This window comes from Megalobrama amblycephala, linkage group LG8, assembly GCF_018812025.1.
Source record: "Megalobrama amblycephala isolate DHTTF-2021 linkage group LG8, ASM1881202v1, whole genome shotgun sequence".
Classification (NCBI taxonomy): Eukaryota; Metazoa; Chordata; class Actinopteri; order Cypriniformes; family Xenocyprididae; genus Megalobrama; species Megalobrama amblycephala.
Window position 1 is genome coordinate 4,458,798 of NC_063051.1, and position 24,297 is coordinate 4,483,094.

At 37.3% G+C, this 24,297-nt stretch overlaps 1 protein-coding gene across 15 annotated transcripts in view; it reads right to left on the reverse strand.

Moving 5' to 3' along the window:
* The window catches only part of foxp1b (forkhead box P1b), a 205,058-nt gene that overhangs the window by 44,202 nt on the left and 136,559 nt on the right, over window positions 1–24,297 (reverse strand). For 14 of the 15 annotated variants that reach the window (XM_048198842.1, XM_048198838.1, XM_048198839.1 and 11 more), the window contains 2 exons: window positions 2,344–2,481; window positions 1,132–1,224 (listed from right to left, as the gene is read on the reverse strand). In XM_048198842.1, coding sequence (XP_048054799.1) covers window positions 1,132–1,224; window positions 2,344–2,481 — 231 coding nt within the window. The remainder of the gene's footprint in view (window positions 1–1,131; window positions 1,225–2,343; window positions 2,482–24,297) is intronic. The other variant, XM_048198849.1, reaches the window with a different exon arrangement.

Below are 24,297 nucleotides of genomic sequence, written 5' to 3' on the forward strand. Positions count from 1 at the left end.
CAGAAACACAGCTGGTGATACGGCCTTAAAATGAAGGAAGAGAGAAAGACAAAGAGGTAGAACACTTCAGATATACAACAACTGTGCTGTGCCATATTTCTGTCAACGGGGAAACCTCACGTGCCCTTCAATCTGTTCATATTGTACATTTATATATAAATACACAGACAACTCATAATAGGATCTATACAGATTCTGCAGTCAGATTCTCTGCAGAATCGCAAAGACCATTGAAATTCTCCCAAATGTTTGTTTGTTAAATATTTTGGCCAATAAGTACTTTCAGATTGATTTAATACATTTCACTGTAACAAAATTGCCAAATAAGCATGGAAAAATACAGAGAAAAATACTGGGCCAACTCTAACAATGTGTCCTAACCAAGTTTGTGGTTTTTTGTCCTCGGACACTGAATAGGAAATATGAAGCGACGCAATCACAGCCAATCAAAATATTCACTACCATTCAACATTTTTGGGAAAAAAAAAAAGAAAAAGAAATAAATGCTGTTTTTTGCAACTGTTTTCTATTCTTCAAAAAAATCCTAAAAATTGTATCAAGGTTTCCACAAAAATATTAAGCAGCACAATATAAGAAATGAGCACCAAATCAGCATATCAGAATGATTTCTGAAGGATCATGTGACACTGAAGTCTGGAGTAAGGAATGCTGAAAATTCAGCTTTGCCATCACTGGGATAAATTTCTTCAAAATAAATTAAAATAGAAAACATTTTTGTATTTATTTTTTCCCCCAAATCTAGTGTATTTATTGGTGTCTAGTTATCTAGAGCATGATTTTGGACCAATGAGATTATAATGCAGGGGCGACGTCACAGAAATAGATCAACGTTTTATCCTGCGACTGGTTAGCACAAAAACTTAAATTAAATTAAAAAAAGGTTTTAGCATTCTTACAATATAGTGTTACAATCGGTTAGGATGCGGTGCAGAAATACAAGAGCAGGACAGGGTTCTTCCCATTGTCAAATCTCAAGATAAGACGACATAGTGGCACTGGAATGATTTTGCTTCTGTACTTCTGTTGGTGGGAAACAGCTGCTGGATGCATTGGGGGCAGGTAATGAACACCAGGGCTGAGAGTGTGTGTAAAGTAATGCAGTCAGCATACCTCTTTACTCTGCTGTTTGCTGCCATGCTGCTGCTGGATGAGCTGAAGGTGGAGTTGTTCTTGCTGTTTCTTGTAGAACTCCTGGAGTTGCTGCTGCAAAGTCACACAGTCATAAATTAAAGACGCCTCTTCTATACTTCTTCTGCTGTGTTTTATTTATTTTCCCCCGAAGACCAATATAATATTACAAAACAGATTATTTCCCCTACACTGATCCTTAGAATTAAAAGAGTATAGTACCTTTGATACGTCTATATATGTACTGTAAAACACTAAAAAAATCTTCTACATCAACATATGTGTGGCATAATACTATTTTTGTCATTTCTAAATGACTTTGAATAGGAATGAATGGGAATAAGGAAGGAGTTTTGTGATGTGAAATCTTGTGACTCATTTGAACTCTTGGTTCAAAACCATATAGAAAATCCTGTTCTTAATGATATATAACCTTCACATTTCAAATATCCTGAGAATCAGGAAGAAGCTACAGTCAGAAAAAAATCTTCATTATGTATGTTCAGAATGTGTGGAATTCTTTGAGTCACACATCACAGTTTTACCAAACTGTGTATATTGCTTCACTAATACATACATGACAAATCCTCTTTGTTTGTCATATAGATTGCGCAACAGTTAAGACAGTTGAAAGGGAGGGATGTACTGTATGTTCGATGCATTGAAAGAGAAATTGTAATTGTAGGGCATCATATACTTATAATAATTAATAGTAATTGTAGTTCCAGCTCAAAAATTTGATTGGATGAGCCACGTTTGAAGACAAAATGGTTGAAATTTGCACATCACGTTGCTACAAGACTAACATATTATGATTTTGTAATCATAATAAAAAATGTAATTAATGCAAAACTAGCTATAACTTGCCATAAGAATCACTGTGATCATTAATAAAAAAAAATATTAATAATGACAACATCTTTTATCATATTGCTGTTGTCGCTATTTTATAATATATACTATTATAATAGATTATGACTATAATACATTATATCTTAATATATTATATTCCAAATTGTTATTTAATTATATATTGAACTCCGCTTCACATTGGCACATGGGCGCATTGTGACGCATGGATCCTCATGGCTTATTGTTTTATTATTTAATTCAAATACTTGTAATGTCATAGTGTTGGTTAAAGCACAAGTATTATACATACGGTATAAAACAGAACGAGAGCAAGTACTGTACCTGCTGTAACATCAGTGCTTGTTGTTGTTGCAGTAACAGCTGGAGCTGCTGGGGGCTCAGAACTTGGTGTTGGAGGATTTGCTGCATCTGCTGAGGAGTTATGACCTGTGGTGTCATCATAGCAACAGAAACTGGGACCTACACAAACACAGAAAGAGGACGAACATATGAATACAATGGCAATTGGATAATACACTAAAGATAACACATGTCCTATCATTAGCCTGTCACCAGATGAATGTGCTATGAGATCAAGATCTATTTCTCAAAAACCACCTGAGGAGCTTTCAGAACCAGTGATACGAGAAGCCAAAGCTGCACTGACTGATGGGAGACTGACAGATACAAAGAGAAAACCCATACACACACAAACACACTCGAACAACCAAACAGCGTCCCCATCATCAAACGTCCCACTCCAGTGACAAGGCCACTGGCCATTATTCTGGAGTGCTGTCCATGTTTTGCTTGTGACTGTGTGAATACGTTTTGTATTATCATTTTTTTCATGATTGTTTTCTCCCCTCTTCATCAGCGTGAAGCGTCTTGTCCCTGCGATACTTCACTAAAATGGGTCACAACTCTCACGGTGTACCATTTCGTTGTGTACATAAACTTAAAATCGCTGAATATCAATTAACATGAATGTAACCGTGTCAGTGCAGGATGCGTTGTCGACTGTGTTCTTTTGTTAGTTTGTCAAAACAATTTATGAGTACAGAAAAAAAATGTCCCTCTCTAAAAAAAAAAAAAAAAAAAAATACATGAAAACAACACATTAAAGGGCACACAAACAAGCTCAAGCAGAATAAAAAGGGTGCACATATTATGGCCAGAAAAGAAAATGACGTGTGATGACATTGAGAGGGTCCTCGTGCTGTTGACAGGGGTCTTTAATTAGAGGAGAGGCTGTGTGAATACGGTACACGAGTGCGTCTCAGTGTCAGCCTTTTTCTATGATACGCCGTGCCATTAAAATCTCCTTTGTGACATTGGGTGACAAACCACGTCTGTGCTGAACTTGATAGCGGCGGGCATTTGCAACTGTTAACATATCCCCAGCGTGTTTTAGCGAGCGTGTGCGAGATCGCAGATGTATGTCTCACATCTGCTCCTGATTGTCCAGACATCAGGGCGACAGTTTCCCTCCACCAAGGTTACCCCAATTGCATCTCTGATTCAAAACCGCTGACAAGCGTTTGAATTTGTCACATCTCGATGAATCTGTTCCCTCCGTAAGGGGCGGGGCTAACTTCCACATTGCCTCCGCCCATTTCAAACTAATCTAAATATAACAACAAAAAAAACAAAACACCTTGAATGAACTTCCTAAATACATGCAATGTCACAAAGACGGGGTTGAATTTGTTATAAACTCATCACCAAAATGGATATGTGGTGTTTGGAAGCAAAGTTGAACACATAAGCAGGCGCCTCAACACACGGTTGTTACGTCTTAATATGCGGCCCATTTTTCACTTGGCTTAGCGCACCATTTGCATAGGCTGCACCCCTTGATTTCTTCATTTCACAGTCATTATGCACTCATGTCCTTATTTCTCAGCGCCACTAATTTTGATGAACTATTCTGAAGGTCAGAGAGGCAGACGAGTGGGTGGTGAGACAATACGAGCGAAAACACACAGACAACACCAGTGGCACGTTTGTACATTTATACTTGACTGAAATCCTTGCCAATTTGGTTAGTTTATAATTGCCAATTTGGATGTTTCCGATTTTTTGGTAACAACTGAAAGTTCGAAAGAGAAACTGATTTTTTTTTTTTTAAACTTAAATTTACTTACGAATTTGATTTAATCAGACTTAAATTTTCAACAAAATCTAAATACAAACATTTACACTTGGCAATAAAATGGACTTGCTAATTTGGACATAATTTTTATTTCACATTTTTTTCTTGTAAAATTTTCATAAATGTTTTGAGAAAAAAATTTTAGGCTTTGAACAATTTTTTTCTTAATTCCAAATAAAGGCTTACAACTTAAACACAAACATTACAACTTGTATTAAACTTTGTTTTTATGAGTTAATTTTTTTCTTTTGCACATTTCTGAAAAAAAATTAAATAATCGTAACTGAAATTACCAAACAAAAAATGTTCTAATATACTAACATATTTAATTTGCGTTTTTATAATTTTTTTGTAAAAGGTGGAACTGTACTCGAAACATAAATTTACTTAGCAGTTCCAACTACCAAATAAAGACTTTTAAACGTCTGATGCAAATGTAAAAGCTTTGTAAAAAACTAACAACTAAACATTTACTAACTTCTCAGGGCACAACAAATTACAAAGCCAGCCTGTTCCAATTAAACCCTTTATATCCACACCTTAAGAGACACACTGACACCAGCTTCACACCCTCATTTACTGCATGAGTGTGTGTGTGTGTGTGTGTGTGTGTCCACTTCTACCAAACCTCAGCCCTAGCGGAAAGGCTATTACAGCTCACATTTTACTGCCCATTACCACTGAGGTCATTAGTGGAGAGAGGGATGGGCCTCCTCTTAACCTATTGATCATTGTAACTACTAGCATTTAATCCGCTGGTGAATGAGCTGGAATCTCTTTAAGACAGGCCTGCCGCAGAAGAGAAGCACTTCAGCTGAAAAATATCATCCTGGCCACTATATCAGCAGCACTTAAGAGGAGTGAGGGATACCGCTGCTTACTGCTCAGAGCTGTTCGCTCTTCTCCTCTGGCCGTAATTGTGGAAGTGTGCGGAATGAAATTATGAATTGTGGTAAATGGCCATATCACTTGATAAGAGGTGAGGAAAGAACAAATACATATTTCAAGCCATCTCATAATGAAAGCGCTATGAGATAAAGCATATATCTGGTTAAACGAGATAGAATGAATTTTATGAATGCATATTTCAGTCGTCATGTGGGCAGTTTTAAAGAGCACAAGACTTGTTTGCTAAGAAAGAGAGAGAAAGAATTGTTAAGAAAGAAAGAAAGTGAGCAAACTTGAGAAAGCTGACGGTTATGAATTTCACTGTGGAGAGGTGTAGGCCAGGTGTGAGTGTAGCGCATTAACATACACACAGAAAGTGTAACATACTCAAACAGCTGCTATGTGACTGTAGGCAATGTGCTAGCGCAGGCCTGCTGTCCACAGGCCCTACCCAAACTATACACACACACACATCATACGCTGTACACTCAACATTCACATGCCAACACATGCAAACATCTGCAATCTGCAAAAATGTATAAGTGAGCCTGACACGTAATGTTTTAAAATAAAAAAAATATTAAAAACGGCAAGAAACTTTTAAATGTAAAAAAAAAAAAAAAAAAAGCATAAAAATGTAAAAAAAGATGAAAAGATGAATATTAAAAGAGAAAAAAACAAAAAAAAAAAAAAAACACAAAAAGCTAAAGTAGGTAAATGTAACAAAATGCAAATGTAAAAAAAGAAACAAAATGTAAAATAGGTAAAATGTAACAAAAAGATAAAATAATAAAATCATTTAAAAAATATTATGTAAAACATATATTAATTTTAATCGCTTTGCCTCTTCAATCAAACATAAAAGTGCAAACATTTGTGGGTTAAAATTAACGATTAAGTATAATGTTATTATTATTTTTTTTTTACTCGAATGTGTTGAATCGCAATGCCAGCTGGAAGAATGTACTGGACGCAGCTGCGGATCCAGCTCATTTGAGCCTGGCGCTCAAATCCACCGTCCAGTTCATCTTCAGCCCATGACTATGAGCAGGAAACGGCATCCAAAAATACGGCTCTAACGAGGAAACATCTGACACACATCTGACAAACCTCAGAAACACTGATACTGACTTAATGAAGAACGCATTCTTCCTGAGAGAGCAAAATGTCATGCACGGAGAGAACGAGAGAAAGCGGGAAAGAGAGATAGGCAATTAAGATGAAGAGTGAAGGGGGGCAACTTCAATCAGAGCGTCTCGTACATTGAACTGGCCGTACGGAAACAGGTTGCAAAGAAAGAAAGAAAGAAAGAAAGAGGGCAGGAAAAAAAAAAAGAAAATCAAATTTTAATGCCAGCTCCCTGGTGTCATCTTGTTTTGTCAGGACATCAAATAGAATTGAGAAGTACAAAATAACAAGCCCTTGAGAAATCAGAGGAGGTTTGGTCTGTTTGAAGCCTCTTGGTTTACCTTGTCCGGAGAAATGGGGAATAGCATTGTCCGTACGCTCATTTGGCACGGCGTGCCGTGAAAAAAAAAGAAAGGATTTCATATTATGTGCATTCTGTAATTATTCATTTGAATGTACAACTTTAATTTCTAGAATTGTTTTTCTTTTTCCAAAATTTCTATTTCCATTCCTAATGTAATAAATGGAGATATTCTTGTCTAATATTAATGCATTTATGAAAACATGCATGTACTATTATTATTATTATTATTATTATGAAACAAACAAACAAAAACAAACTCTAGGGCTGAAGCATAGATATATTCATCTCCCCAGCCGCTTCTGAATGGTGAATAATTCCTTTCCCTCTTCCTCGCTCTGGCTCTCGCGCAGCCCGTTTACAGTTCACATAAACAGGATAATCATAGTCACATTTTCTGCCCATTTACCGAGCAGATTTTGTGGGGGGAAAGCGGCCCATTCAAGGCAACTGTAAAAACAAAAATCCAGATTGCGCTTTAATTAACTTCTAAACCACAAACAAACAAGTTCTCAGCAGAGTTGGCCCGGTCTGCCGTAAAACAAACAAGCAGGGGCGAAGGAGAGCATGAGGTTCAGCTTTGCCTTTCCCACACTAACTAAACCCCACTGCAGGTGGGTGTCCCGAAGGGGTGGACCATCAGCCCCAGGACCCTCTGGGGATGCTCACTTAATCTTGCGCACAAACTGAGGTTGAGTGCATTATGGATGTGGCACAGGCATGTGTCGTGCCTTGATGTGTTGGCTAAGTGGGATTCAAGCACAAAAAATAAACACACAATCTATCCCTTTTTTTTTTTTTTTTTTTTTTTACTGATTTTTCTCACAATGAAAACAGCATATTGAATTCATATTTATAGTTTTATATTGAATATCCTGACCCTTGACATCTACTGCTTTCAAGTCCTCCTGGGAAGTACCTACTTATGAGTTCAGAAATTACGACGTGCTGTATGCTCAAGTGATTGTGGTCAGAATTAAATGCACCCTTTGGGCAAATTCATAGTTATTTTTCCAGTTTTCACTTCCCAACAAAGACAGCTTTGTTTAGTTCTAGTACCACTAAATAAAGAGCAAAGGATGTGCATTAAATGTACTGTAAAATTTATTTAATGTTTATCCAACGCAACTAACAAATGAGGAACATCACAAGCAACTTATAAAAAATATTTCAAATGTATTGTTATTAATTTTATATTATTATTTTTTAATTAAATATTTATTCTTGTGCTGCCACAAAGAATTATAGGACATATTTCTGGTTAATTAAAAACTAGACTAAATTAGTAATATTTTTCTTTGCAAGCCATTCCAACTATTCTTCATCAGCAGTTTACAACATGTTTTACAATTACAGTTTATAATCAAAACCCAATTTTCTACCACCATGATTCTTTACTAACATGTTCCCAAAACATTTTCTCACTGGTAAATATGACATTGTGGTAGAGATTTCGTAAAAACAACCTTACAGACATGACTGGCAGCAATAATCATTTTGAACCTCAACACAACCCCAGGTGACCCTTGACGTGACTCTCCTCACACACACTAAAACAAGACCGCTGAATGTCTCCCGCTCAACTCAGTCTGACATGTGCCATTAAAAACAATGGTGTCGACAAACTCCCTTCGACCACTTTACACCTAACCTCCCCCCCACCCCCCCTCGCTCTACTCATCCCGCTGATATGATTTATGGTTTACCAGCTCAGCGAGGTTACGCAACGTCGCGCATGCCTTCAGATGTGTTATTGGAGTCGGTGGAGATTTAATTAAGATCACAGTCGCACAAATCCCCCTCAAATTGAGAATTTACTCGAGACAATGGTCGTCAAATCCTCGCACGGGAGAGGTCTCATTCTGCACAACGCCAAATGACAACAACGCTAATCCTTGTTTCCATGACATCACATGAAGGTTTTGGTAAATTGCGATTTGTGTTTTGATCAGCCACGTTGTGATGTTTGTTGTCAGGGTTGATTATTGTTGAGTGGAAGATACTGTTAGCATGTGGCAAGAGCTAATATGCACAACGAAGACATAAACGAGTTTATCTTTATTGTAATTTGTTAAATAAATCAAACATTTTGCTAAAAATTTCTATCAAATATAATCTAAATCTGCACTAAAATTAGTTTAGAAAGTAAAAAGTTGCAGATGTGTGAGTCGAGGAAGAAGCCGCAACCTTTTTTTGCTGTATATCATAAAATTGTCTTTCAGAGCAATTCGTCACTTCCCTGCTCTTTCCTGAGAGGATGCTCACCTGGTGTGCTTTCTGGAAACAGTGTAGGAGAAAAGGAAGAACAAATGCATCTTTAGAAAAAAACAAGTTTTCTTTATCTTTTTCCTCTGTGGGAGAATGAAGGAAAAATACAACAGAAAAGAACAGCTGGCAATGCCGTGTGTCATCACCAAAGTATTCTCGATTCTTACCACATAATATAGAGCAAGATGTCTGTGAAAGAGGTCAGTCACATGAACGACTGACCAGATAACCCCCCTCCCCAACTCTTTTTTTCCCTCTCTTTCTTGAAAAAAAAAAAAAAAAAACCTTTCCTATGGGAAATATCTATTCAACACACACACACACACAGTTTGCTTGTTCTCCAGTCTCAAGTAAACACACACATGTGAATATTCTCTCACACACCAACATTGTTGTCGCCACTAATACGTGCCGAGCGGTAGAAATGACAGGTGTTGGCAGGCTCACGGCCTGTCAGGGTACGACATAAATGCGGTTCGGCCCCAGCCAGAGCGGACCCTAATGCACTACTAATGAACAATAAATCAAGTCTGATTACAAACTGTCAGCCCAATCAGCTCTCACGCTTTCTAAACGAAGGGGCCCGGTGGTCACAGCTGTGCGGCATTACCCTCCGCGAGGCTCCCTGTTTAGCCTTTACTTTCCACACGTCCAGTCGTTACCTCTCCCGTCCTCTCCTGCCATCCTCGTACTCAAGCCTAAGTCCCAACCTTCACAATCATTCCCTTCTAAATAATGACAACAACCAGAAATTTGTGTCCTAATTATCGCAAAGCAGCATTTAAATCATTTGCTTTAATAATCGAAGAAAATAACGGCCCTCAAATCCAGTACAGGAGAGTGTCAAAACTTTGACATAGTTTCAACGAGCACACTACTGGCATGTGCACGGTCACACTCTCGTGCACACACACACACACACACACACACACACACACACACACACACACACACTAGGGCCCACGACACAAGTGTCAAATCGGAGAGTGCTCCTGCCCCTTTCTAAATGTGGGTAACCGTGAAGGGGAACAGAACCCCCCAACACACACACACACACACACACACACACAACCAGCAAGCACTTATTTCCACAAGAATGCAATACAAATCTAAACAATCTAACTTAAAATATAATCATTGCGTAGCAAGTGCAATCTTAAAAACCTTTCTACAACTGAAAAAAGCTGCACAAGTTTCTGCATAACTAAAAAGTCTGTAACTAAAAACATGTATGTACAGCACAGAATAACATTTACCAAAAGCCTCATATTAAAATCCTGCGCTTGTAAACTGCAAGTGAGAGGAGAAGCTTCAAACATCAACTTGTAATCGCATCACAGTGTTTACACGTCACCTAACCAACCAGCATGATAGAAACAAATACAAACAGCATGCAGAGAAATCAGCCTCTTTTCCTTTTCCCCTGGACCTAATGCATTGTTAAAACTTTTCTACGGCAACAGAAACAGCTCTTTCATTGAAAAATTACAGAATCAATCATATTGACAAACCTGACAAACTCCATTTGGCTGGCAGGGTAAACAGAGTGAAGCTGGGCCGTTTGGAGGATCGCGGAAGATGAGAAGACACAAGTCGCGGAGCGGAGAGGGAGAGAGAGCGAGAGGCAGAGAGGGGGAGAGAGAGAGAGAGAGAGAGAGAGAGAGGCGTTTACAGCGAGCGTGTGCGTGTGCTGCCGCGTCTCGAGCCTTTTTCCCGGGGATATGGACAGATTGCACGCGCAAGGTTGCTCCCTAGCTGACAAGATACAAAACTATCCAATCAACCACGCCCTTTCTCCACCAATCACAAGCAGCCCTCTAAACATAATCAATTCAAATGGGGACACAAGCAGCGGCAGGGGCCGCCGCAGGCCATGTGTATGTGTGTGTGTGTGTGTTTGGAGGTGGGGGGTGGGGGGGCAGGTGAAGCAATGCCTTTGTGTGGGACCCTATTAAAAAAAAAAGAAAGAGAGGGAGAGAGAGAGAGAGAGAGAGAGAGAGAGAGAGAGAACAAAAAGAACCTAAACAAAACAAAATGAAAAAAGCAGCACAGTTGATGGCTGTTAACCCTTTGACCCTAGTAAAGGTTTTGTCCATGCTGGTGAAACAATGGAAGAGTGTAGAAAAGAAACCCTTTAATTAAACAACAGATAAGCAAACACTATCTGACAGAGAGAAAGAGAGAGAGAAACAGAGAGCATCTGCAAGTTGTTATTGTTCTTATAAAGTGGAATTGTTTATAGTAACACAAGCTTGGCTCTTCATTTTATTAAGAAAAAAGGGAGAATTTAGTTTTTATTTTTTATTTTAAGCATATAAATGACAGTTACATAAATGTAAAAAAAAAAAATTCATAATTTTTTAATATAAAATGTTATGATAAATCTAATATTTCTCAAACACTTTAAAGTGTACATTTTAATCTATTTGATCAGAGACATACCATAAATATTGAAAAGGTTGCTGTTTCAATTCACAGACTGACTGTGTGTGTGAGTTCAATTCACAGTCTAACTCCCATCCAAATCCACTAATTTCCACAACATAAAATAACACACACCGCGGCTCCACTTCTGCTGTGAACGGTTAGAACATAAGTGCTCAGAGCTAGCAAGTGATTAAAACATCACCACCTTCTCACACTTTTTTTTTTTTTTTATTAAAAAAAAGAGGGAAAAACACAGAAAAGTTGCTTCGCCCTCTACTGGCAAATTTTATATTACACATTCAAATACCAATGCTAAACTTACTGCCTTAGTTAGTCAATAGTTTTTACAAATGTTTTACAATTAGAATATTAGCTTTTTTTTTTTTTTTTTTTTTTTTAAAGAAAAGCTCCTGCACGTAATAAAAATATATTTAGGCAAGATAAAAGTAATATTTATATTTTGCATTATGTAAATAATACATGTAATACATGAAGGATTATAAACATTTTGAAAAATTAAAATGGAACGATTGAGACAATAGCAATATAAAAATCATGCACAAAAAAATAAGTAAAAAATATATATATATATATATATATATATATATATATATACACACACATACTGTACATGCATATAAATTACTAAAATAAGTAAATAAATGAATACCCTTATAAAAGTAATAACCTTATAAGAAAATATTGTGCTAGTATCACATAATAAATCATACCGTCGACACAAACAACAACAGAATAATTATCATATTCACGTAGTGGAATTTATGTTGCATATGTCTAAAAAACTTTGTAGTGTCATAGTTTGTGGAACAGTAAACAACAGTTTCTGTAGTCCATCAAAGACTGACTGTATTAATTACTGATGAGTTAAAAGTCTATACATGATGTACCTTAGTGAATAATTAAATACTTCATTGTTTCTCTGGCAAACACTCTCAGAAGTGCGCACATTGACACACTTATATAAAACACACACATGCTCAAGCAAGGGCAAAAAGGCAAGCAGCCGCGCAAGTATGCACACATAACGCATGCAGCCGCGCATATGAACACACACGCGCACACACACACACACACTTGGCCGTACCCCCTCTCCCATGCCGTCTCCCCTGGGCAGAATGTCGGCATATTCTCAATAAAACACCTTCTTAGCAGTAATAGGCCACTGTTCTCATTTCACTGCTCCCAAAGGGCTCATGATAAATTTAGCAGACATACAGTTCAAGCCTCCTCCTCTTGTCTCTCTCTCTCGCTCTCTCTCCATCTATCTGTGCTGTGTTCGGGCCTGTACGCCATAATTACCCATACTCTTTCTATCCAAGCCGTCTAATAGATCTTGCTGTTTATTCACTCCATCACTTTGTGAGTCACAGAACCAACACTATTCATTTATGTCTTGTTACAGATAATTGGAAAGCACAGGTTGACTCCTTTGCAAGACTGACACACAAACAATAACGCGCTCCGTCTCAGATCAGCTCCGCGGTTCCCTGTATGACTGTCAGGGTGACACAGGGCCAGGGGGGAAACTGATCCCAGATAAGTATTTGCAGTAACCTGCTTGAGCTTAGCATTTGAACCGCACAGTCATACAAATCCTCTCGTGAAGAGTCATCACAAAACCACTACAGACGTGACGGGTTCTAGTACTACTACTATGACGAGATATCTTCGTTCAAAGACCTTTTGCGCGGGTCTAAATAAACTCATTGGTAACGCCGTCCTGTGACTAAATGTAATCTGTTGTTTACTTAAACAGGTTTTAGCAGAACAGGTGTGATGTTAACAGAAAACAGCTGGTGCTGTGGGCAACAACCTTCGTTTTGAAGGACCAAACACACACACACACACACACACACACACACACACACACACACACACACACACACACACACACACACACACACACACACACATCTTGAATGTCACTTCTATTAATGAATGAGCAGAGACCAAACAGTCATCTCTGACCTCTGACTATCATGACGGCAGCAGTTTCAGTACAGTATGTGTGCGGTGTTGATATTTGGCAAAGGTAACGAGGGAACAGACAATCACTACAGAAGCCGCAAACTGAAACGATTATATGTGCATTTAGCAATTTGCACTATGACAAAAGCTGTTTAATATAGAGAAGATCCTGTTTGATTATTCCTGTGCTGATACGTAAGTGAAAAGTGTTCCACCACGGTCTGTGCTTCGCTGTGGCTTTGACTTCAGTCAAAACATGAGCTTTTGTTTGTGATGTTCGACATAAATGAAGTGGGTGGGGGAACGTTGTTTTCTTTATGTGCTATTGTGATTGATTCAGAGTGTGTCCTTTTTTGAGTCAGACACTATTTTTGGAGGCGTCATCAAAACATTTCGATCAGAGGAAAGAAACACAAAATCTTAAGAAACAAGTTACCATATTTGAACAGTGAACTATTTGCTGTAAAAAAAAAAAAAAAAAAAAAAAAAAAAAAAGTTTAATTTCATATATGAAGGTTTTTTTTTTTTTTTTTTTTGCATTTTAAATAAAATATAAAATAAATGTTGAAATACATATATGAGGGCTGCCCTGGACTAAAGATACCTATGGTCGACTAAAAGTTGTTCGTTTCAAACGGTTAGTTGACTAATCGTGCGTTTATTAATAAAACATATAAATTATGATAAAGAGTCTTTAATGCCTACATAGCCTAATCAGAGCTCAAGCGCACACAAAAAGCACGTCGAGGAAAAACAGCAAGAAGATTGCTTTAACATTTTAATAATTTTATTATATATATATATATATATATATATATATATGTGTGTGTTCACAGAGAGAGACGACAGAAAGCGGACCATGTTTGCTCTCATTGTTTTACAAAAGCACAACGTTTTGTTTTTATTATGAGTGCACATAAATAAAAGTAGACTCTTTAAAGATTCAAATGATGTATTACTCTTCTCTGTATGACCAAAAATGACAGAGTATTTTAAGTGCAAGTAATCGCACCGGTGCCTCCATGTTAGCTGTCATGCAGTAAGCGCACTACTATTCAGCTTTCACATTCTGCACAAACACATTTTTCTAGATTAACGATAAAGCGATCGGCCATGTAAAGTTGCTACTACTTGCATGTTTCAGGTGATAAGCCATACTTAAGGTCGATGAATGATAGGCGAGCGTTTGGATTTCCTGCCCGATGTACTGTAATTTCGCCACTTCCTGTGGATTTTAGCGACTAATTAACATACATTATTTTGGCCCTAATGTATGTTAATACCACATACAGGGGTTGGCCAATGAAACTGCCTAGTGGTCAATCTTCACTGATTGTACATTCCATCAGTAAGAGCAGAGTGTGAAGGTTGAGCAGAGAAATAGCAAAAATTGCAATAAAATATTGCAATCCACACAACATAATGGAAAACATATCAGAGTTCAAAGGAGGACAAACTGTTGGTGGGCATCTTGTTGGCTCTTCTGTGACCAGGAGAGCAAGTCTGGTGTATCAACGGCTATGGTATCCAGGGTAATGCCAGCATTCTACCAGGATGAAACGCATCCAACAGGAGTAACTGTCGACACAAGAGGAAGCTGTCTGAAAGGGATGTCCAGGTATTAACCCAGATTGTATCCAAAAAACCTAAAACCACAGCTGCCCAACTCACCGCAGAATTAAATCCGCACCTCGACTCTTCTGTTTCCACCAAAAGAGTTAGTTGGGAGCTAGACAGAGTCAATGTTCATGGTCGGGCTGCTATAGCCAAACCTTTGGTCACTCGTGCCAATGCCAAATGTTGGTTTCAATGGTGCCAACAGTGCAAATCTTGGGCCGTGGACATTGTGAAACATGAACTGTTTACTGATGAGTCCACCTTCACTGTCTTTCCCACATCTGTGGACGTTACAGTGCGGAGAAGCCCCAAAGACGCTTAACAGCCGAACTGTTGCTGCCCAGAATGAAGCACAGGGGTGCATCAGTGATGGTCTGGGCTGCAATATCATAGCATTGCCTACTGTGCTTGATAGGCGCAACACTGCCAAGGACTACCGAGCCATTCTGGAGGACCATGTGCACCCAAACATTGTACCCTGAAGGGGGTGCCATGTATCAGCATGATAATGCACCAATACACACAGCAAGACTTGTGACAGAATGGTTTGTTGAACTTGAAAGTGAAGTTGAACATCTCCCATGGCCTGCACAGTCACCAGATCTGAATATTTTTGAGCCACTTTGGGGTATTTTGGAAGAGAAAGTCCGGAAACGTTTTCCTCCACCAGAATCACGTAGTGACCTGGCCACTGTTGTGGAAGAGGAATGGCTCAAAATCCCTCTGGCCACTGTGAAGGATTTGTATCTGTCATTTCAAAGACAAATTGATGCTGTATTTGGCCATAGAAGGAGGCCCTACACCATCTTTTAATCTTAAATGATATATCACAAATAAAATAAAATATTAAGGTAAGGTATCTATATTAACGTATTCATTATATATTCTGACATCGTCAGAGATCAAAGAATTTACTGGCATGCTAAATGAGTGTCAGCCAAATGCAAGCGAACATCTTTGCTTTACCAAACTCAGCTGACCTTTCCAAACAAAGCAGCACTAGGCCACAGCAGGGTATTTTAACATCTGTAATAAATATAAACCAACACCATATGTGTTTTGTCTACACTTAATGACAATTTTAATACTTCAGAAATAGAAAAAAAAACAGAGTGAGAGAGAAAGAGCTCAACTACTAAAAGCAGTTAAACATACACACAGATCACAGTAGCCCATATTCCTCAGTCCCAAGCATCTCATGCTAACCGCTGACAACTGTCAGTTCTCCAGTGAACCCACAGGCCGTCAGATGTGGCTTCACACAAGAGACTTCACCAAGCTTCTCGTATAGCTGTTAGTGTTTTGGAGTCTCAAATACGACCTATATACATCTATCCATAAACTCCCTGCAGGACGAATGAATCAGTCCTAGCAACACGGACCACACATCTGCATTCCGGGGTGGAAAATGAATGAAAAGATGGAAAGATTTGAGGGATGAGGGGAGAAGGGGAGGAGACATGAAGAAGGGGATGGCGGGCGGCTCGGGGGTAGAAAAGAAACATGACTGAAGTGAAAAGGTCTCCAAAATGGCACTGTTGCTTTAAGGTTTGGCGCTCGGAGTTGATGCGACAGCAATCTGATGGTTGGACGTTACTCACTGGCTGGGCCAGACGGTCTGGAAAAAAGCGTGATGACCTCATCGTGACAGCATCATCCAAACCTGTTTCTCATCTACACATTACACATAATGCATTCTTACAATATGACTAGAAAAAACAAACGGCTGAAGAGAACAGGAATGATACGTGGCTACAGCCACAGATGGAGGAATGAGAAATACGCAGATGGTTCCTTCTGAGGGCCTTCGGAGTGGAAAAAAAGCGGCAAAACAATTATGACTTTAAAGGAATAGTTTGCCATAAAAATATGATTCTGTCATCATTTACTAACCCTCATGCTGCCAAACCCATATGACTTTCTTTCTTGTGAGACACAAAAAGTGACTATTTGAAGAATATCTTGGCTGTCCTGTTGTCTTTATTAGGTATTTAGTATTCATCAGTGTTGTACAGATAGACTAGTGGAGTGGTGTGAAAGGAATTCACTTATTATAAACGTAAAGAAGACAAAGGAAATGATTTTTGGTCTTCCAGCAAATACATATCTAACACTGGTGACTGTACATAACATACAGATTGAACAAGTGTCCTCTTATAAATACTCTGGTGTCTATGTGGATGATGCTTTATTATGGAGTGCACATACAGATTATGTTTGTTGTAAGGTACAAACAAACAGATTTTGCTATCGTTTTTTTTTTTTTTTCCAATTTATAACAGAGTGTTGTGCAATATGGAATATGTGCATGGATGGTGTAGCCGTCACTCTGTTCAACCCTGAAGCTCGATTGGCTAGACTGCAACTTATTTGCTCAAAAATTGTGAGTCAAGTTTTCAAGATACATATATTAAAAAGATGTCGTCTCTGGCAGGCAAAATTATGTCTGACCCTTCTCATATTCCATATGAAGATTATCAGCTTTTACAATCAAACAGAAGACTTAGAGTTACATATGCTCGAATGAACAGATTACAGAAAGTTTTGTTCACTAGTCTGTCAAATTATTGAATCAGAGTTACAGCCAGTTATGTATATATGTATTTATGTATTGTTATTAGTATTAGTGGTGTAATGTATTGATGTGGTAGTGAAGTGTATTGTATGTGTATTGATGTGAGACAGTGAACGCTGTGGGACGCAAAAGCAATTTTTTAGAAGAAATTCCAACAATAAAAGTGAAACTGAAAAATATAATGAAAGCGAATAGGGAGTGGGGCTGTCACAACTACAAAACTACAAAAAAGTATCATAAAAAGTGGTCCAAACGATACGGCTCCTGCGCTATAGTCTTCTGAAGCCATTCAATTGCTTTGTGTGAGGAACAGAACAAATTAATTTGACATCTGCCCTAGCTCTCATTGCTGTGTTCATGAGAGATCATAAGTACAGCAACATCCAAATATTAAATCAAGTCAATAAAACAGCGGAATAAGTTGATTTATTTGAAACGCTTGTTGTGTTCCTCTGTAAGACACTTTGTATAAAAGCCTCTGCTAAATTAATACATTTAAATTTTAAGTACTGTAAATGACTCAATTCACAAAACTGGTCCAAATATTTTTTTCTTCATGAATCATACTGATTTGGTTCTCATTGATCTTTGCAGAGGTTAACAGATCATTTTGGAGGTGAAAATTATCAGTGAAAAATCATTTAAGTTTAAGTGAAATCTGTGAAAAAGTTTGTCAGACAAAGCGATTGAACGGCAAAACTATCTTCAGATTTGTAATATGGTGCATGAATTTGATACATTTGGTGCTTTTTTGAAGCTTGAATGCTTTATTATCCATTTATTAGTATATTATTCAAAACTCCATGGAAGAAAAATAATCAAAAGTTTGTAATCACATGAGAGTAAATGATGTAAGAAAATCAATGATGACAGAATATTTAATTTTATGTGAACTTAAAATAAAAAATTAAAAATGTTTATTTAAAACAGAGATAGTTTTTTTTATTTCTTTTATATATACAGTACATACACACAAACAAACAAACAAACAAGCAACCATTCAAAATGTGGTGTCAGTACTTTTTTTTAAAGAAATTAAAACTTTTATTCAGCAAGGATGCATTTGATTGATCAAAAGGGATAGTAAGGGCATTTATAATTTTGGAAATTATTTCTGTTTCAAATGAATGCTGTTCTTCTGAGCTTCTATTAAACAAAGAATCCTGATAAAAATATTAAGCTGCACAACCATTTTCAACACTGATAATAATCAAAAATGCTTCTTGAGGACCAAATCAGCATATCAGAATGATTTCTGAAGGATCATGTGACACTGAAGACCGGAGTAATGGCTGCTGAAAATGTATCTTTGCCATCATAGGAATAAATTACATTTTAAAATATATCAAAACAGAAGACAGTTATTTGAAATTGTAATAATTTTTCACAATATTACCGTTTTACTACATCTTTGATCAAATAAATGCAGCCTTGTTGAGCATAAAAGACTTTTTTCAAAAATTCTTACTGACCCCAAACATTTGAACTCCCCTCCACACTGACATTATCAGAGTTGGACTGCAAACAGCCTCATTGTCATCTCCAGAGCGGAGCAGGGGTTGACAGACTCCGCAGCCCACGTCGGGCTTCTCGTGGCAGAGCTGGGCTCTATGCTGTGCTGGGTTTATCTGTAAGAGGCTGGAAGCTCTGGCCGAGCTCCAGCGAGCCCCAGCACACCACACCGCTAATGAGTTACAGATTGTTGCACTGTGGTATACATGTGTCAGGACAATGCCATGGGTCTCCACCAAAAAAAAAACGGTAGTTCAAAAAAAGACTGGAGAGAAAAAAACTGCAGAGAAGAAAGAGGGTATTAGTGAAGGCGAGCCAAGGCCTGACTTCTGCACTGTGTCATGTAACACTCTATGAAGACGAGGAATTGCAGTCTGTCTGTGCGTGTGTGTGTGGAGGGGAAGGGGGTTGCGGGCCCTTCATCGTTTGTTAAAGTGAGAGGACATTATCGCTTGACCTCCACTTGCCCTCCCTACGACTGCATATGATCATGAAAGAAAGGCAAAGAGAAACAGAAGGAGAGAGATTGTGCAAAACGGCTCTACTGATTACTTCCTGTGACATCATCAAAACACTGAAAAAAAACAGACATTTTTGACCATTGAGGGCCGAGAGAACCATTGAGTCTAGATCACAACATAGGACATTTAATGAACAACGAAAGTCAAAAAATGCTTCAAAAATACTTCAGTTGCTGATGTTTTAGAGTAGGAGCCCTGTGATCAGGGTCCAACATTAAAAGGTGAGTAAAATGAAAAATTATTAAATAAATATAAATATTTCAAACATTACATCATTTTTTCTATCCATCTATCTTACAGTATTATGTTGGGTGGTTGCCAGGGTGTTGCTATACAGTTGCTAAGATGTTCTATGAGGCTGCTAGTGTGATCTGGGTGGTTTCTAGGGCATTACCTTTTTAGTTGCAAGGATGTTCTTTGTAGTTTCTACCGTGATCTGAATTGTTGCTTACTGGCCTAAAGCGCTATAACATTCTGATCCCTAGAAAAGTCAGTTCTTCACTGAAAGCGTATGAGATTTTTCATACAATTTAGTGTCAACCGAATCATGAGAAGCAATAAAAAGAAGTATTATAGTAAACTACTGGAGGACAATAGAAGTAATTTAAGAAATACTTGGAAAGTGTTGAATGAAATGATTAAGAATAAAAAAGGTAAAACGGAAGTTAATAATTATTTTCTGACAAAAGATAATATAGAAGTTAAGGATATGACAATGGCTGCAAATGAATTTAATGATTTTTTTGTTGGAGTTGGTCCAGGTTTGGCTGAGGGGTTTGCAAGGACCGGCAGTATAGATGATGTGTTAAGCAACAATGTAAATATTAACGAATCTATGTTTGTTAAGGAAACTGATGAAAAAGAAATTATAGAGATTGTTAAAACATTTAAGAGTAAAAAGTCAACTGACTGGAATGGTATTGACATGTTTATGATAAAAAGTATTATTGGTTGTGTTGTTAAACCTTTAACGCATGTATGTAATCAATCTTTGAAAACTGGAGTTTTTCCAGAAAAAATGAAAATGGCAAAAGTGATACCAATATATAAGGCTGGTGAAAAACATACACTCTCAAACTATAGACCTGTTTCACTGCTCTCCCAATTTTCAAAATATTAGAAAAAATATTTTCTAAAAGGCTCGATAACTTCATTACTAAACATAATATACTGTGTGATCAGCAATATGGTTTCAGGACTAATAGGACAACCTCACATGCACTTATTCAATTTGTGGAAGAAATAACAACAGCAATAGAACAAAAAAAATATGCAGTAGGGATATTCTTGGATCTTAAGAAAGCATTTGATACAGTAGACCACAATTTTTTGATTATGAAATTACACAAATATGGAATTAGGGGGACTGCACTTTCTTGGTTAAATAGCTACTTACATAATCGACAACAATATGTTGAACTGCAAAACCATATTTCAAAGTCAAAGAAAATTACTTGTGGGGTCCCCAGGGGTCAGTGTTGGGACCATTGTTGTTTAACTTGTATATTAATAATGTATGTGAGGTGTCAAAACACTGAAAACCATTTGTTTGCTGATGATACTAATTTAATCTGTTCTGGAGAAAATATGGAACAACTCTTGGATACAGTGGAAAATGAATTACAAAAGCTGAAGAGCTGGTTTGATGCAAATAAACTAACACTGAATTTAAGTAAAACTAAATTTATAATTTTTGGTAATCGAGCTATAATTTTAAACAAAAAGCTTATGATAAATGATATTGAGATAGAAAGAGTAAATGAATTTAAATTTTTGGGAGTAATAATTGATGAAAATTATGTTGGAAGCCACATATACATTATATCAAGGCTAAAATATCTAAATCAATTGCTATATTGTATAAAATTAATTATCTATTAAATCAACAAACATTGTACATGTTGTATTGTTCCTTCATACTTCCATACATCACTTACTGTTTGGAGGTATGGGGAAACACTTATAAAACTAATACTGAACCAATATTTATCCTTCAAAAGAGAGCCTTAAGAATTGTAAATAAAACTACCTTTAGAGCACCAACTACTCCACTGTTTATTAAATTAAAAGCACTAAAATTCAGAGATATGGTTGACTTTAAAATTGCACAAATCATGTATAAAATAAATAATCAACAGCTATCGAATAGTATTCAAGGGTTGTTTCAAATGAGAGAGAGCAAACATCACTTAAGAGGAACATTTGTATTTAAAAAGAAATTTATAAGAACAAATTCTAAATATCACTGCATCTCAACCAAGGGAGTTACTGTATGGAACAGCTGCAGTGAAGAGATAAAATCATGTACAACAATGAGTAACTTTAAAAGATTATTTAAACAGAATATATTAAATGAATATGAAAAGGACTCGAGGTGATAGGAGTGTATACAGGTTCATTGGTTTATATGTTAAGTCTAGTAAAAAAAAAAAGAAAAAGAAAAAAAAAAAAAAAAAAAAAAAAAAAAAAAAAAAAAAAAAAAGGGAATGTGTGTGTATGCATCTGTATCTATGTGAATGTATGGGTTTATGTGAATATAAGGTAGGTAGATATATGGTGTATGTAAAGATGTATGTATAAGAGAAGTATCAAATTGTTTTGTATTTAACTAAAGGATAAAAATAGAGAAATGGGGTAGGACTTGAAAAGTTTGTTACGAACTTCTTCCTACTCCTTTTTGAACATGGGAATTTCTATAATATTTTTGGAAGATTGTGTTGAGAAGTATATGATTTAAATTCAGCTGCTATTTTAATTTAATTTTATATATGTATGCATGTTTGTATATATATTTTTTTATTTACATGTTCAAATAAACTAAACTAAACTAAAAAACCTGACAAAAACAATCCAAGAGCTTAGATAACTAATAGCACATTTCACAACAAGCACATTCGCTGAAGCTTTTCTATAGAGCTTTTGGTACAGCATCAAACTCCTCCAGATGATTTGCACATGTTTGGAAGATACTAGCTCATTTCCACCAAAAATAAGCGAACAGACCAGCTGATCTCAACAAGCGTCAACACTGTCTAAGGAAACAAACAACCTCTCTTTTCAGGCTGCCTATTGACACCACGTTTATTTTGCTATATCTTCTGGCCAACTCGAGCGTGAACGGCAAAAGTTTACGCTCAAACGGCCTTTAACGGCAAAAGTTCACAAGTGCATGAGGATAGGCATGACATTTACACTGTGCAATGATCAACCAAACCACAACGTGTCTAGTACGGGCATTACGCTAGTGGGCGAAAACCATGTCAAAATAACACTGCCAACCCAGCTGCACGTCAAGTAATCCTCCATAGGTGATGGCTCCCTACCCATCATCCCTTGTGGCAATACACAGTTAACCACACCTGCTTTCACAGCATTGATGCAAATAATCCTCACTCTTTTTTGGGTCTTTTTTTATTTTTCTTCATTCCATGGAGAGGGTGGACTATCAAGGAAGGTCCGCAAGTGTTGTTCCTAATTACCTATTTCTCCACTCCTGATCCTGTGGCGGGCATAATTAGTTACCTGGGGCTGCAATCCAATTTGAAGTGATGACAAGAAAGCGATCCATGAAAAAGTAATAAGTTAAATCCAATTTCAGACTGCCTCTAATTAAATGCACATGGAACTAATGACTCAAGCCCTACCATTTCAGTGATAACCGTAATTAGCAAGGAGGGAGTTGCACTCTCTCGATCTTCCTCTCTCTCTCTCTTTCTCTTGTTGACTCTCTCTCTTCTCTGCTGTAGGTGTAAAGTGGTAAAGTGGCGTGGACTCTTAATTACACGTGTCATTTTGTCTGTGATTTACTCGCGTTTTTTTGACCAGCCGAGTGTGTTTAGCCTCTGCTCCGGTCTGTCACTACACCAGATGTTTATGGTGTTCCATGTTGTGTGTCATATTAATAAAGATTTTCCCCCCATTTAATGTTTTAAAATCTCCTAGTATGACTAATGAAGAAATATAAGACATATTGTCTGTTAATTGTCCAGCATCCAATGCACTACTTATGTTAGAGACGCCCATCGATTAGTAAAGGTTCCCATGAGTTTACTGCCATACCCTGTGTTCCCTATAAGCCCAACAATTAACAATTAGTGTGCTACAATTAAATTTCTCACTGCTGACCAAAATAAATAATGTGCAAACACTTAAATCATCAAAGTCTTAGGTGGACGGTGATTAAAATGCTGAATTGGTGAGAAAACAGTCACACATCAAATTAAAATGGTCAAGAGTAAGGAAAGCAAATTGATGCTGGCTTTTGGCGCCTCAATACAGCAACAACACCTAATAGAGATCAGCATCTAATGATAGATAGATCACACAAGACAGCAAGAACTATTGGGTGCTAGGGTGTATTGGGTGCTAATATAATGAGCTAAAGAGTTATTGGATGGAACGAAGGAGAGAAAAAGATACAGGTTCCGTCCAAAATAGCATACTACCATACTACTTCTGCAGTATACAGTATGCATAATGTGCATAGTCAGAATATTTTTTATATGCAAAGAACGAATGTGCCAAAATGGTCGGTGTACAACAAAGCATACTAAACTGGGAACTATCCCACAATGCATTGTGCTCAACCGCAGTTCACATTAAGCAGTACTGCACCAGCAAAAGACATGCAACATAGCATACTGTAGGCTACATGTTTGAAATATTTGTTCTTGCATACTGATGTGCATATTTAAAAACAAATAGCAAGCAGAATAGAGTATTTACTTAGCAGTCTGCAGTATGCTAGGATTCCATTCTGAACACAGTCATCGAAAGACAGAAAAGAGCATGAGGGTGAAAGACAAACACACATGCTTTCTTTTTCACTGGTGTGAGTGACAGGTTGGCCATGCTC